The sequence below is a fragment of the Saccopteryx leptura genome, chromosome 4 (assembly GCF_036850995.1).
Source record: "Saccopteryx leptura isolate mSacLep1 chromosome 4, mSacLep1_pri_phased_curated, whole genome shotgun sequence".
NCBI classification, from domain to species: domain Eukaryota; kingdom Metazoa; phylum Chordata; class Mammalia; order Chiroptera; family Emballonuridae; genus Saccopteryx; species Saccopteryx leptura.
In genome coordinates, this window is record NC_089506.1 from 190,588,751 (window position 1) to 190,604,801 (window position 16,051).

General features: G+C 55.8%; 1 protein-coding gene across 2 annotated transcripts in view; it reads left to right on the forward strand.

Annotated features, from left to right (window-relative positions):
- Positions 1–13,158, forward strand: part of CUX1 (cut like homeobox 1) — a 375,210-nt gene extending 362,052 nt beyond the window's left edge. For both annotated transcript variants that reach the window (XM_066382343.1, XM_066382342.1), the window contains exons 15-23: positions 3,067–3,194; positions 3,822–3,888; positions 4,568–4,680; positions 8,049–8,165; positions 9,120–9,203; positions 9,824–9,880; positions 10,314–10,394; positions 11,949–12,013; positions 12,281–13,158. In XM_066382343.1, coding sequence (XP_066238440.1) covers positions 3,067–3,194; positions 3,822–3,888; positions 4,568–4,680; positions 8,049–8,165; positions 9,120–9,203; positions 9,824–9,880; positions 10,314–10,394; positions 11,949–12,013; positions 12,281–12,350 — 782 coding nt within the window. In that variant the 3' untranslated portion in view covers positions 12,351–13,158. The remainder of the gene's footprint in view (positions 1–3,066; positions 3,195–3,821; positions 3,889–4,567; positions 4,681–8,048; positions 8,166–9,119; positions 9,204–9,823; positions 9,881–10,313; positions 10,395–11,948; positions 12,014–12,280) is intronic.
- Positions 13,159–16,051: the final 2,893 nt, after the last annotated feature.

Genomic DNA, 16,051 nt, shown 5'->3' on the forward strand with positions numbered 1-16,051 from the left:
CTGCTCCCCACTCCACCACTAACTTGACCAAATTCTCACCAGCAAATTCACTCCAGCCCTCCCTCACTCAGCCCTCCTTGAGACAGACCCCTGTGACCACTCCTTACCCATTGAAGGTTCCCTATTCAGCTAGGTGCCTTACACACTTTCTCTTGATTTCCGTCCTGCCTCCTGCCTCCTCTTCTCCAGTCTTTTCCAGGACACCTGTGAAAATGTTGGCATTCCAGGAGTTCTGGCCATTCTCGCTGCAGTACTCTCTGGGCTTCTGTGTCGGCCACTGGGGGCTCAGCCAGCGCTGGGGCCTGAACTCTTGCCGGCCTGTAGCTCCAGCCTCAGCCCATCAGTCCAGCTCACCACACACAGGTCCCCTTAGGTGTTCCGCTAGCAGCATATCATACTCACTAGAGCCAAACCGCACTGCTGCGCATCCCTTCCCTGTGTGTGTGGGGGGGAGGGGGCAGTTCTGGGCGTGGCAGAGGCACAGCCCTCCTTCAGGGATGCCAGCACGGTCAGTCTCCTGGCCTTCTCATCCCTCTAGCGTGGAATGATGTCACAGCTGGGTCACAGCTGGGCTCCCGGCTGATGTCCTGGCCTTAGGTGTTGTGCCCATGCCCTGGGCCTTCCTCCAGTCTTATCCCGCCACCTGCACTGCCCAGCCCGGCCCCGCTTCCCTGGGGCTCCCAGGCAGCCGGCCTCCATGTCTGCTGTGACCGCATGCCAGCCAGCCTTCAGTTTCCCCGGGCCCCCTCTGCAGGGGTGCCTCAGCCTTGCACCCCAAGAGGTCATCTTCGCAGCTCACCCCCTGTCTGGGAGTGTTTGTGGCAGCAGGGTCGGCGGGCCCCCAGGCCAGCTTAACAAAGTGCCCTGGCGCCAGCTGGCCAGGACTGCCCAGGATGGAGGGCTTGCTGTTAGGGCCCTCACCTGTGCGCCCCACCCCTCAGCAGCAGGCAGAGACACAAATACACAGAAAAGCCAGCCTGGAGACCCTCACATCTCCCCCGTGCCCATAAATGGCTCTAGGAGCTGCAAGTCACTCCTACTCCAGGGTCCTAGCTTGAGACCAGCTGGGTGGCCACAGATGGGTGGCAGACAACATAGCAGTCCAAGGAATCATCTCACTGGCATTTTATCCAACCCTCATGTCATGCTCCCCCTCTGCACATGCTGCACACACACCTCCAGGGACAAGGGCTCATCCTGCTGGGCAGCAGTCCGCCTCTCCACACTGCTCCACCCCTTCTCTGGGCTCCACACCCTCCACTCATACTGCGGTCTGTCTGCCCACCCCCACAGGATTGGTCCCAACACCGTTCTTGGATGTGATCCTTTTTATAGCTGTCCTTCTAGATACCCAGTGACTGAACTGACCCTGTCCCCTCCGAAGATCCTCTCCCACATCTCACCATGATTTCTGTCCACCTCACCTCCTAAGCATGTTTGATGCAGCAAGATGACCCTACTCTTTGGTCCCTTCCTGCAGGCCAGGGATGAAGGATTCCACCATTAGGCCAGCGGCTCATGGCATTTGGGGTCTCTCTCGCCCAGAGGGTCTGCTTAAAGCTCTTGTTAGCCACCTAGGGCCAACCCCACCCCACCACCTGTAGGCTTCTCTCCTTGACTTGGCCCTGCCCTCAAGTCCAACCTGTTCCCCCAGTCCCACCTCTGACCCCTCACTTCTGCCAACACCACTGACCTGACAGGTACAAAGAAGGGCTCAGTGATGTCTGAAGGAAGAAATCTATTCAGGGTCTGAACCAGTGAGTCACCTGGCCTGTGGTGGCGCAGTGGACAGAGCGTCAACCTGGAATGCTGAGGTCGCCAGTTTGAGGCCTCAGCTTGCCCGTTCAAGACACATACATACAAGAAGTGGCTATGGGTTGATACTTCCCACTCCTCATCCTCACCTTTCTCTCTCTCTCTCTCTCTCTCTCTCTCTCTCTCTCTCTCTCCTCTCTCTAAAATCAATAGATAGAATCTTAAAAATACATATATATGTGAATCAGTGGGGCCTTCCCCTGGTGTGGGGAAGGACTTAGACATAGCTGGTTTGGACACCCTGGGGTTTGGCTGGGAAGCCTCAGTTCCTCTGTGAAATGGTGATCATCTGTTCTGACTGACTGGACTGTTGTGAAGTGTATAAAGGGCTTGGTGTACAGCAGGCAGCTAGAAGATGGAGCAGGCGGCGGTGGAGCCAACTGCCCGGCACTGGAGGCAGCTGAGCCCAGCCAGGCTAGGTTGGCCAGCTGATCAGCAGGGTGCACCGTCAGGGTGAGTGCACCGGGAAGGTACAGACACGGTAGCCTGGGGCCTTTCATTCCTGGGGCCACAGTGCCCCCTGGTGGCCATACAGTCCTCCCCGAAGGACAGCACCCTGTGCCTCAGGACTTGGGCCTCCCTCTCTGGGGCCCTGAGAAGTTTGTCACTATGTTACAAATGAGGCCCAGACAATGTGATTTGGCCGACCACAGTCACACAGCCAACCAGAAGTAGGGTCAGAACTCAAACTTGGGTCTTTCTGGCTCCCAGGCCACTGCTGTCCCCCCTGCCAGTAGCTGCTGGAGGTTCCCACGGGGGCTGGGCTAGGAGAACACCCCAACATCTTCCACCTTCCCAAAGAGCGGGAAGATCTCCACACAGAATTATTTTGGATTTGTTTTGTGGTAAAGACACCTAGCACTTGGATGGAGGAGAGAGGGACAGGGCTACGTGGATTCCTGGGGGACCACCCCTTCCCCACCACCGTGCTGGAGCCTGCTGGGTCTGAAGGAGGCCTGCCTGCCCCCCACTGCACCTCCCCTACCTTCCTCCACCATTTCTGTTCTCAGGGTCTCCTCTGGTCATGGACCCAGGGCAGCGGCCCTGGAAGAAACTTGGGATTCATTGTGACTGCTGGCTGCTCCAGTGCTGGCCCTTAGGCAATGTGAGGTGGAGAGGGAGCAGCCGGCACGTTACTGTGGCGCCCGGGGAGTCCTACTTACTCGCTGTGCTTGGAGAGGCAGAGAGGGGAAAGGGTACCGTGGATCCCACCAGGCTCCCTCTGACGGTCCTGTCTTCCTTTGGCTGCAGGGCGCTGTGCAGAGCTGCAGGTCCACGTCACCGAGGCCATGGCCACGATGGCTGAACAGAGGGAGCTGATCGCCCGCCTGGAGCAGGATCTCAGCACGGTCCAGTCCCTTCAGCGGCCAGACGCCGAGGTGAGCGCACCTTCTGCTCCCTCCCCCCATGGTACCCACTAAGAGCACTTTCTGGGGTTTGCCTGCTCGCTTCACCTAAAGACCCAATTCAGCATGTCAGGCCACAGGGCAGAGAGGCACAGAGCACCCCATATTCAGGCACTGGCTTGGGCCTCTGCCCTGGGAGCTCTGAACAGAGGTAAGGCCAGGATTACTGACGCATCTCACAGCAAGAGGACCTGAGGTCCCAAGATCATGGGAGGCTGGAGCCCAAAGGGCCCTTGGAGGTCGTCACATCACCCCCTCACTTTGTAAATGAAGAAATGGGGCTGGCCCAGGGCACACAGCAGGCTGGCGGTCAGTGCCGAGGTCACCAAGCCTCTGCTGGCCATCAGGGCAGAGTGACCAGATGAGAGCCCCCACCCCCACCCCGTGCTCCGGACTCAGGAGTGAACTAGGGAGCCCTGCCTTCTCTGTGGTGGCCCACTCCAGGCGGCCTCCCCAGGCCTTCCTGTGCTGCTGCTGTGCCTGCCCCTGCCGCCAAACCACTCCCTCTGCTCCTTGCCCCCCATCTGCTTGGCACCTTGAAAGGGTGTGTTCAATGCCACACGTGAAGGTGCCTCCCCTACCTCTTCCTCTCCTGTGCAGGGTGCAGCTGAGCACAGCCTGGAGAAGATCCCAGAGCCCATTAAGGAGGCCACTGCCCTGTTCTATGGTAAGGAGGGGCTGACGTGACCCACCAGGGTAACCATGGGCCAGTGAGGAGTGGGGAAGGAAGAAGACGTGGTGTAGCCAGAGCCCGGGTCCCCAAAGAGCGTGCCCCCCAAAGAAAGTCAGGGTCCCTCGTCCTAGCACTGCAGCAGCAGCATTACAGAGGAGTAAGCTTCCCGCTTGCCCTTCTAGGCCTTAGTCTGACACACCCCGTTGAAGCCTTGACACCCTTGACCTGCCAGCGGCCTGTTGAGGGCTGGTGGGTGGAGGTCAGCTCCCCAGGGAAGCCTTTTTGTGGAAATGCAGCCAGAGAGCTCCCGGCGCTGGAAGGGAGGTGGCTTCCCCCAGTGCCGAGGCCAGAACCTGGGGAGGGGCATACTCGTGGCTTCCCAGTGTTCCTGTGCTTCCCCTGGAGTTGGGGGCCCAGTCTGACAGATGTGGGGTCTTAGATCCAAGTACAGAGTGAGAGGGTGGGACTTTGGGGCCTGGCCTTCAGACAGTGTGGGCAGGACCTCCCCTCCCTGATCCCCAGGCCACCCTTCCCAGCCTCTCAGCACCTTGTACTGAGACACCTGTGCCTTTCACCCCATAGCACTTGGCCAGAGCTCCCTTGGGGCTGGGACCACCCAACGTGAGGGCCCACTGCTAGGCTCTGATTCCTGCCACTCTCCCCCATCTCCTAGGAGCCTCAGCACCCTCCAGTGGCACCCTCCCCGAGGGCCAGGTGGACTCGCTACTCTCCATCATCTCCAGCCAGAGGGAGCGCTTCCGGGCCCGGAACCAGGAGCTGGAGGCTGTGAGTCACATGCTTCCCTCTACGCTCCTTGTACCTGCAGCCACAGTGGGGGACACTCAGGCTTGGGGGAGAAAGATGTGTCACAGACTATAAATTGCAATGGGATTAGATTTCTTCTGTGCAGTAAGGGAGGTCTTCCTGGAGGAGGTCGTGCCACACTGGGCTTTGAAACAGGAATCAGACACCCAAGGTAGAGGAGAATGTGGGATCAGAGACAGGGGGACAAGCCAGAAGGGAGTGCAGGTCATTCCAGGGCTGCAATAAAAAGACAGAGATGGCAGGCAAGTGCCCTATAGCCGGGTTGGGCACCAACAGAGGGTTTAAACATGAAAACAACACTGCCAAGGTGGAGGGTAAGAAGGATCGCTTGGGCAGCCAAGTCAGGACAGAAGACTGTCGCGAAGATGACTGGGGAGTGGTCACCATCATCCAGAAAGAAGTATGTAAATCAGGTGGGGGACTTGGAGAAGGAGGGGCAGGTTGGAGAGAAGGGGGTCTCTGAGATGGATAAAGATGAACAGTCTAGGGATGAGAGGGGCTGGTCTACGCCATACCACCACCCTGAATGCGCAAATCTCGGAAGCAAAGCAGGCCAGGCCTGGTTAGCACTGGGATGGGAGATGAGAGGGCTCTGCAAGGTCCGAAAGAGTTGGCTGGCTGCTAAGCGGCTGGCTGGTGCCTTCCTGGAGGGGCACCAGGAGGAAGGGACAGTCAGTTGCATCTGGGCCTTTAATGTGAGGTGCCTCTACTGGGCATTGTCAATACATGGACGGTGACTGTAGCACCAGCAGGATTGCTGTGGTCCTGGAAGAGCAGGGAACAGAAGACAAGAGAGAAAGTCAGGGATGGAGTAAAAGAAGCAGGAGCACGCTGTTTATTTTAAAGCCTCCTGGGTGTCCCCAGAGAGGGAGTTGACACTGGATCCGGAGTGCAGAGGGCCCAATGACAGACAAGGGGAGCACCCAGAGATGGCACCAGCCTGGCCTTGGGGACTCTGCAGAGCCCCCATTTCACAGAGCCAAGTCTCCCCTGACCACTCTCCCAGGAAGAATGGAGCCAGGAAGGTTTTGTCCTTCTCAAAGAGCCACTGCTCGAGCTGATGATGAATTTCTAGACCATTCCTCTCCAAACTCCCCATTTCCCATCATCGGGTCTCCAGGCTCAGACCAGGGAAGGCGGACATTCACTGAGCACCCACTGCGGGCCAGGCCCAGTGCTGGTTTCGTGACAGGGTAGGCAGGATCCAGGGGGACCCTCTGTAATCCAGGCCTTCAAATGAGGGATAGCCAGGGATGCTCCCCCAGCTGCCTGCACGGGCAGTGGACTGGAAACACCCACATGCCCCTCGGGGACTGGGGACGGCCACACCGTAGAGCCCTTAAAAGAAAGTCCTCAAAATAAATTAAGTAGGAGAGAAAAAGTATTAAGTATTCTACTTTTTGCTTTAAAAATGTAGACTTTTTATCATGTATTTTTTAAAATTTGTGGCAAAATACACATAACATAAAATTTACCATCTTAATCATTTTTAAGTGTTCAGTTCACCACCATCCGACTCTAAAACTCTTTTCCTCACCCCAGACTAAAACTCTATACCCATTAAACACTAACTTCCCATTCCCCTCTTCCCCCGGCTCCATTCTACTTTCTGTTTCTATGACTTGTCTAGGTGCTTCATAGCAGTGGAATTAGATGGTAGTTGTCCATTTGTGACTGGCTTGTTTCACTTAGTATAATGTCCTCAAGCTTCCTCTGTGTTATAGCGTGTGTCAGAATTTTCTGCTTTTTTATGGCTGAATCATATTCCATTGTATGAATAGACCACATTTGTTTATCCATCTTTTGATGAACACTTAAGTTACCCACCTTTTGGCTACTGTGAATACTGTCGCTGGGACCATGGGTGTAGAAATATCTCTTTGAGTCTCTGCTCTCAGTTCTTTGTGGGGAAGGGGGATATAGCGAGCAGTGGAATTGCTGGATCATTTGCTAATTCTGTTTAATTTTTTAGGGAATCATCATACTAGCATGTTCACTTTAGTCCTGGTTGAATTTTTAATGATGTGAAGAAAACGCTTATTGAAGCATTTGAATAAATTTTAAAATGAGATCCCATTTCACCTTGCCCTAGATTGGCAAACATTAAAATCATATACTGTGTGATTCCATTTGCATGAAGTGTCCGGAATAGGCAAATCCATGGAGATAGAAAGTAAACTAGTGGTTCCCAGGGGATACAGGAAGAGGGGCAGGGGAGTGACTACTGGCAGGTTGGAGTCTCTTACTGGGATGATGAGATGTTCTGGAATTAGTGGGGATGGTTTTATAACATTGTGAAGATACTGAAAAAAGGCAACTGAATTATAAACTTTTTACATTTTTTTTTTATTTTATTCAGCAAGAGAAGGGGAGGCAGAGAGATAGACTTCCACATGTGCCCTGACTGGGATCCACCCAGCCATCCCACTAGGGGGCAATGCTCTCTCCATTTGGGGCATTGCTCCATTGCTCAGCAACTGAGCTCTTCTTAGCGCCTGAGGCAGAGGCCATGGAGCCAACCTCAGTGCCCAGGGCCAACTTGCTTCAATCGAGCCATGGCTGCAGAGGGAAAGAGAAAGAGAAACGAGAGGGGGAGACATAGAGAAGAAGATGGGCATTTCTCCTGTGTGCCCTGACCAGGAATCAAACCCTAGACATCCACACACCAGGCCAATGCTCTACCACTGAACCAACCAGCCAGGGCCTAATTGTAAACTTTAAAATAGTGATGTTTATGTTATATGAATTATATCTCAATAATGGGTTTTTTTTTAGCAAGACAGAGACAGACAGGCAGGCAGGAAGGGAAAGTGATGAGAAGCATCAACTCATAGTTGTGTCACTTTAGTTGTTCATTGATTGCTTCTCGTATGTGCCTCAACAAGGGGGCAGGGGATCCAGCTGAACCAGTGACCCCTTGCTCAAGCCAGTAACCTTGGGCTCAAGCCAATGACCTTTGGGCTTCAAGCCAGCAACGTTTAGACTCAAGTTAGCAACCTCAGGATTTCAAACCTGGGACCTCAGTGTCCTAGGTCAACGCTCTATCCATTGCACTACCACCAGTCAGGCTTGATAATAATTTTTAAAGACTGATAATACCATGAACGAAACAATGAAACCTAACCCAAGAACTGTGACTTCAGCCTGAGATGGGCTCATAGAAGGATAAAGGAGACTTCCTAGAGCAGGCAGCTGTGAGCAGGGTCTTGGTAGGTCAAAGAGATGGCCAGGGGCAAAGAAGAGGCTCCAGGTAGTGGAGCAGTGCCCATGCCAGCATGGAGCCTCTCCCGCCACCCCTTCTACTGCTGGCCCTGCTTGCCTGCCCACAGGAAAACCGCATGGCCCAGCACACCATCCAAGCCCTGCAGAGCGAGCTGGACAGCCTGCGTGCCGACAACATCAAGCTGTTCGAGAAAATCAAGTTCCTGCAGAGCTACCCTGGCCGGGTAAGTGCCCTCCCCAGTTTCAGCCTCAGGTGTACCAGGCAGGAAGAGACGGGGTCCAGGTACTCTGAGACCAGAGGGGCTGGGGCAGCAACCTGCTGGGCAGCACCAGGCCATCTGGCCCCCTCTGCTTGCTGGCTCTCCTCCCTAAACTGGGCAGAGCCCCCCCGGTGGGGCCTGGAGGTTCATTCATCAGAACCATCCAGGAGGTGGTGAGGTACACCAAGAGGCAGGGGACACGAACTTACATTTGTTTTAAAACAATAGCAGAATTTGGTCCAACATCCCCAAAAAACAATCAGGAGAACAGAACAGAAACCTACCCACTTCGTTCTGTGTCGAGGTGGGCTGCCCCGGCTTCTCTCAGCCCATAGGCCTCACAGCAGACCACCTTGTGCAAGGAAACCCTTCTGTGACTGGAGAGACAGAATGGGTGGTTGCAGGTAGGGAGCCGGTGACACTGCTGGCGGAGCTCCTCTCTGAGACACGACCCTCAGCCTCTAGCCTCCCATTCCACCCATTGGAGCTGTTCTCCAGCCACCAGAGGGCGACCAGACTCTGTGCAAACCAGTAACACACCAGGTGGCTGGTTGGGGTTTCTCTTTCAAGTGTCGCCTGCTCCCCACACGTTCCCAGCAAACCCCCTGCAAACCCACCTCCTTGCATGCGGCCCAGCCCTGTCCGCCTTATATGTCTGTCTTACACATTCCAGTGCCTGTCTGGGCCGAGGCTCCCCCTGCCTGAGGCACTGTGGCCCTGAGCTCATGGGAGACCTCTGACCTTGGACAGTGCTCCTGGACATGTGGCACCAGCCACATTCACACCGCCACTCGGGCCCCCTTCTGCACCTTCTCGTGCTGTGAGGCTCCCTCGTGACCCTGTCGCCTGCCGACCCTCAGCCCAGGCCTTCCTGTTGGGTCCCCGTAACTGGGTACCTCTGCCTTTCTCCGCGCACAGGGTGGGGGCAGTGATGACACAGAGCTGCGGTACTCGTCTCAGTATGAGGAGCGCCTGGACCCCTTCTCTTCCTTCAGCAAGCGGGTATGTGAGCCCAGCCTCCAGGCCCAGGGGCAGGGAAGTCTGGAGAAGCCACCACGCACCTGGGCTCAGCCTTCCTATACTCCCCACTCCACCAGCCCTGGTCCGTTCACTCAGGCCCAGCCTCACACTGCACCTCCGCACACACCAGACCACCAGGGTCCCTGCATGCCCATTTGTGTGCCATGAAGACCCATGGTCCACCCCAGACCCAGAGTACTGGGGCCTGATGGCTAGGTGAGGGTATGTGACAATGAATGGATCAACCCCAGGTGTAACCTCTTGGGTGGCAGACAGATAGGCAAAGAGTTCCCAGTGTCAAGTGACCTGCATTAACCACCCCATCCTTGTAGATCCCCTCCCCCACCTCCTGGGCCACAGAAGCCCTGCCCATAAAGACCACCCCCCATACACACACACACACACACACACACACACACACGCAGAATGAGCCACCACAGAGAGGAGGGGCACTATCCCTGGGGAGAGCCTGGGATGTCACAGAGTTGGACTGGGCACCAAGGAGGCCCCAGCAGGAACAACAGGGCAGGGTCCCTTTCTACAGTGAGCCCAGGCCTGTGGGGTCCTTTGGGGTCCTCTCCTCATCATCCCTGTCACTTCAGGAGCGGCAGCTGAAGTACCTGAGCCTAAGCCCCTGGGACAAGGCTACACTCAGCATGGTGAGCCCCCCCTCTGTGTCCACCTGGGAGAGGTGTGCCCATCTGAGCTCTGGCTCTGGGCCTCCAGACACCAATCCTGATGGGCCACTTCATCCCCTGCCATCTACTCCAGCCTGGAGAGGCCCCAGGGACCCCACGGACCCCTCACAGGCCCGACCAAGAATGTCTGTGTGACCCAGAGCAGGCTGCCTCCCCCTCTAGAACAGTTCCTTTATAGTACTATGCATGGTAGCTTCTGGAGTCCTGCTGCAGGGGGTGCCGTTCCTTAGAGTTCCTGTGGCCCAAATTCCTGGCCTGTACAGTGGAATGGGAGCCGACTGCCTGCCCTTCCCACCCCTTGCTGCCCTGGGGTCTTCTCGGCGGGAGCCGGGGCAGCCCTACAGGAGTGGGCGAGGCCTGTCCTGTCCCTACTCACACCTCGCATGGTCCTTAGGGGCGGCTGGTTCTCTCCAACAAGATGGCACGCACCATTGGCTTCTTCTACACGCTGTTCCTGCATTGCTTGGTCTTCCTGGTGAGTGTCTGTGTGGGTGGTCAGAGATGTATTCATCATGCTCCTGTGACCCCCACGAGCAGAAGGGACCCTGGTACTGTGACCTGGCACCCAGGCCATCCCCAAGCCCCACTGTCTGCTCTTGGCCACTTCTCTCCCCCTCAAGGTCCTCAGCCCACCTGGGGAATGACAAGCCCAACCATCGGGCCTTTGGGCTGGGGCAGCAGCCTGCCCTTCCATGGAAGAGGCCTGGCTGACTCCGTCCAGGGCCCCGTCTTGGAGGGTGTGGTGGAGGGACAGGCTGCTATGGGAGTCTGAGGAAGGCAGGAAAGAGGGTCTGACTAACTCCAGAAAGGACCAGCCAGATGGGCTACACAAAGAAGGGACATCTTGAACTGAGTCTCCTCAGGTGCAGAAGGCACTCCTGTTAGTGGGCACAGCACATAACAGAGGCCTAGTGATGCCTGTACGTCCGTTGAGTCAGAGGAGAGTGGAGAGCAGGGGTAGTCAACCTGGTCCCTACCGCCCACTAGTGGGTGTTCCAGCTTTCATGGTGGGCGGTAGCTGAGCAACCAAAGTATAAATAAAAAGATAGATTTAACTATAGTAAGTTGTTTTATAAAGATTTATTCTGCCAAACTTAGCGAAAATCCGACATAAAGTACTTGGTAAGTTATTTTTATATGTTTTAACTTACTGTAACTCTGCTTTATAAATTTTATAAAGGAAAGTTACTTCCCTACTTTTTTTTTTTTTTTCTGTATTTTTCTGAAGCCGGAAACGGGGAGAGACAGTCAGACAGACTCCCGCATGCGCCCGACCGGGATCCACCCGGCACGCCCACCAGGGGGCAACGCTCTGCCCACGAGGGGGCGATGCTCTGCCCCTCCGGGGCGTCGCTCTGTCGCGACCAGAGCCACTCTAGCGCCTGGGGCAGAGGCCAAGGAGCCATCCCCAGCGCCCGGGCCATCTTTGCTCCAGTGGAGCCTCGGCTGCGGGAGGGGAAGAGAGAGACAGAGAGGAAAGAGAGAGGGAGGGGTGGAGAAGCAGATGGGCGCTTCTCCTGTGTGCCCTGGCCGGGAATCGAACCCGGGACTTCCGCACGCCAGGCCGACGCTCTACCACTGAGCCAACTGGCCAGGGCCTTCCCTACTTTATAAATCACCATTACTATAGAACTGGTGGGCGGTTAGAAAATTTACTAACAGAGATACAAAAGGGGGCAATAGGTAAGAAAAGGTTGACTACCCCTGGTGTAGAGTGTACCTACAGACAGCTCCAACCCCAGAGACTCCCACCCCCAGCGAGGCCACAATGACCCCTAGCCTAAGCTCCAATTCCGGCCCCAGGGCCCAGCAGGTCCTGGCACTGCCAATGGTACACCCAAAAATATTAGGGATGGCACCTCCATGCCCAGCCCAGTCTAACCATCTTTGAAACCAGCGGGCACAGGAGCATCTGTAAGGCCCACCTGCTCTGGGCCTGGGTCATGAGAACCTTCCCAGGGGCTAGAGATGGACTGCGGGAGTGACGGTGAGGCCGGACAGGCAGCTCATGGTGTCTCTGCCTGGCCAGGTTCTCTACAAGCTGGCATGGAGTGAGAGCATGGAGAGGGACTGTACCACCTTCTGCGCCAAGAAGTGAGGACACCCCCGAGCCCCACATGGCCCCACACTGAGCCCTGAAGCACCACTGAGCTCTGTTCCCCATCTCCCCCTGCCCTCCACCACTGCCCTCACTGTGGTCTACCCCCAGCCCCCCACTGTGCCCAGTACTCTCAGCCCCCCTCACATCACATGGTGCATGACCCCTGGAGATCTCTATGCCTCCCACCTCACCCCCAAAACACATACACACTTCTCTCCTTTTCTACCCTCAGCCACAGCAAAGGTTTCTGTGTCCCACAGGTTTGCCGATCACCTGCACAAATTCCATGAGAATGACAATGGGGCAGCGGCCGGTGACTTGTGGCAGTGATATCCCAGAACCTCCCGCTCGCAACAGAGATTACTGCATTCTCCAGCCCTGCTTATTTAGCTGCTTCTAATGAATTAGGCTTCCCTAGAGAATCCCCCATGGAAACTGCCCTTGCCCTCCGTCCAACAGTGCCCAAGGTCCCCGTGGACCCCCTTAAAAGAATTATGTCAGCACTCTGGGCCTCCTAGGTCCAGAAAGTCCCAAGGCCCAGCCAGGCTGAGCCAAAGGGATCCCTTAGCTCCTTCTCAGGCCGGTGATCCAGCGTGGGCCCTGCCTACAACCTGACCACTAGCTCTGGTGGAGAGATGCTGTGGCCCTGAGTTCTCTCTGTCTGTGACCATGGTTAATCCGGTTGGGATCCCCCAGGCCTCTCTGTGCCAGGCTCTGGGATCCCCTAGGCCTAGGGCTCTCCCAGGATCCAGCACCACTTCCAAGAGTCAGAGGACCCTTCCTTGTAGGCCAGCAGTCTTTGAGTCCATCCTCCCAGCCTGCCTTTGTCATTCTACACTACCCCAAGGAGTCTCAGAGAGCATGATAGTTTCTGTACCCCCTCCCTGCCTTAGACCCACCATGATTTTTGCTTTATCTTTTACCAAGGCATTCTAGCTTCTAGGTGAAGAGTATCCAGTAAGCAGCCCCATGCCATGGGCTCTTCAGACCCAAGGACTGGTCTGAGGGGCCCGGGTGTTTTTCAGCCAAGCAGAACACCCTAGCCTGGCCACCCTGGGGCCACTGGCAGATCTTCTTAAGTTAAAGTTGCGCTTGCATGTTCAGCTTTGCACATTTTGAATAAACATGGTTTCAGCCACACTGGTGTCCGCGCCCTGTGACTGAGGGTTCGGGAGGCTGGTGGGTGCCTGCAGCCACACACTGGGAGCTGCAGCTGGACTTTTCGGCTGTCCTCCTGGTGTGGGGCATGCTCCCTGACACATATATGTCTCTTCCCCTTTTTTTTTCAAGAATGCCATGATTGGGTTCAGAGTTTGCTGAAACCCAAACACATGGTGTCTGAGTCCTCGTGAGCAGACCAGCAACGCAAGCAAAAAGAGGAATCTTCCTCTTTTTAACCCTGTCAGACTGTGGTTGAATGTATGACATGTGTTAGATGTGTGACATCAGCTCCTGGGGAATCCCTGCTTCCTTCTGTGTGCCCCGGAGCTGTGTTCTCATGTCACTTTATGTCTCTCCATGTCTCTTTCTCTGTGGAGCCCATGCCCACCAAGCCCCCTGAGTGCCGGCCAGCCTTGCAGAAGGACACCTCTGAGCTAGAGATTCTGGACCCACTCAGATAAGGAGCTTCCTCTTTTTTTTTTTTAATTTTACTTATTGATTTTACAGAGAGAAGTGGGGGGCAAGAGCATCAACCCATAGTTGCTTCATTTTCGTTGTTCATTGCTTCTCGTATGTGCCTTGACTGGGGAAGCCAAGGGTTCCAAACTGGTGACCTCAGCATTCCACTGTATTTATTATACAATACAATATGTATTTCCGATGGCTTTAGGCGACCCCTGTGTTTTGGTCATTCGACCCCCGCCGGGGTAGCGACCCACAGGTTGAGAACCGCTGCTCTATCCAGTGTGCCACCACAGGCGAAGTGAGGAGTTCCTCTTAATCTGGAGGTTGGCATTCCATTATTGGCCAGGTGGTCTGAAATGCTGGCTCCATACCCAGCTCCCATCCTGCAGCCCACCAGGCTAGAGTCGCCTCTGCTATTCCTGTCTCAGTCCTGAACACTTGAGAGTTTGTGCATCCAGGGCACCCTGGCACCCCTCATCATCTGCCCCATCACAACTTCCTCCAAGGGCCCAGAGCCTCCTGCCCCAGATAGACCTATCCTCCCCACCTTCGTTCCTGTTCTAATGACAAAGGTGCTCTTGACCAATCAGTCCCTCCCCTCCTGCCCCGCCCCCTCCATACCCTGGCCACTTCCACATCTCCCACTAGTTCCTCCTTGTAGGTTAGAGTCACTAAACAGCTGGCTCCTCACTTCCTGCTCACTTCCCCTCCCTGGGTATCAGATTTATTATCCTGCTCAGGGTCCCATATCCCAGGACCTTCTCTGGCCCATGACAGCCCATCAGTGGATCTCAGCCCACTACTCGGAACCAGGTTAGTCCTCTGGGGGCCAGGTTCCCCCAAGCTCCCAGGAGGGGAGGTCCACAGCTTCATCACCCAGTATGGAGCCTCCTCTCTTCTCTGCCACTCTGCAAGTGGTCACCCTCCCACCCCTCACATTCCCACACCCCTCCCTGCCTCATTCATACATATCCTGTTTCCCAGCCAGGCCTCCAGGCCAGTGTGCAGCTCCAATCAATGGCTGTCTATACCTAAGCTTTCATTAAATATTTGCTGGCCATATCCTGCTGAGAGAGCAGCTGGTATGTGGTGGAAGGGAAAGGGCTAGGTTCCAGGGCCTCAGACAAGGCCTGCCTTTCTTCAGTGCCCATATGGAGGGCAGCCCAGGGCTGGTGGGCAGTAGGTCCAGGCAAGACTCCAGTCTAGTCTCCACCTTCATCAACCTATTGTTCCTCTCTAGGACCCACACCTTATATCCACAAGACTGAGATAAAAACTCTTCCTTGCCTGTCATGCTTCCTGGGAAATTAGATGTTAAATGGCTTTGGGAAAGGTTAAGGGCTCTCTACAAGCGTCAGAGGTCACTAAGGGTCAGGAGAGCAACAGATGGAGGCACTCTCTGGCAGACCACAGAACTTCCAGAGGTAGGGCTGCAGAGGGTTTAGTGAGGGCAGGGAAAAGCTGATCTATCTGCTTGTGAAAGCTGAGGGCCTGGGCTGTGGGCAAGAGGGAGAGGAAGAGAGAAGGAGCTGGGATACTCCCACCCCTCCCTGGAAGCAAGCAGCAGCACTAATCACTGAGTAGCACTTGCACACTGCTGTTTGCACGGATTGATGCCTTCCCTCTCGTCTCAGACCCCTTCCAGGCCTGCTGGGGTCCCTCCACATCTTTTAGGAAGTCTCCTGGAAGCCCCCAGGGGTCAGCCCACAAGTACCAACAAAGACCAGCAGTAATCTTTGATCTCTACCCTAACCTATGCCCGGTTCTGAGGCTGTGAATCTGAGCAAGGATGAGAAAGCCAGGGCTGTAATCCCCTATCAGCCCCGTACGACCTCTGAACAACGGGGTGTGGGTTGGGGTGAGGGCCCGCTCAGTCTTTCCATCTGTTGAAGGTGGGGAGGTGGAGACCTAATTCAGCTCTTCCCTACCCTGTAGCCTCGGGCGATTTCCGGCCCCTGGAGGGCTGGAGGTAGGGGGCGTGGTGCTCACCCTCGGGATTTACGAGAAGCAGACGTGGACTTCCCCGGTTGAGACATCTGGGCCTCTCTGAGGTTCCTATTGTCCCGCTGGCTGAGGGTCTGGGCTAGTGGCGACCCCCGCCGAGCGACCGTCACCAAAGGGCGTCCACGCCCCAGTACGCATTCGGCCCCCACCCTCCGTGATCCCGGAGCCACCACACCGGGCTCCGGGGAACGCTTTCATGACGGGGGGGGGGGGGGGGGGGGGGGTTGTGGATTCCGGCGCCTGGCCTGGAGCCCGCTCAGTGTGACAAAGTGGTCACGGACTCTCGTCCCGTTTGGCTGCAGGCCCTCTCCTAACCCGTCTGGGCCCCAGGACTCCGGCGCCCCGCCGCTGCTGCTCACCGAAGGAAGCAAGCACTAGCAGCGGATACAGATCCCGCATCG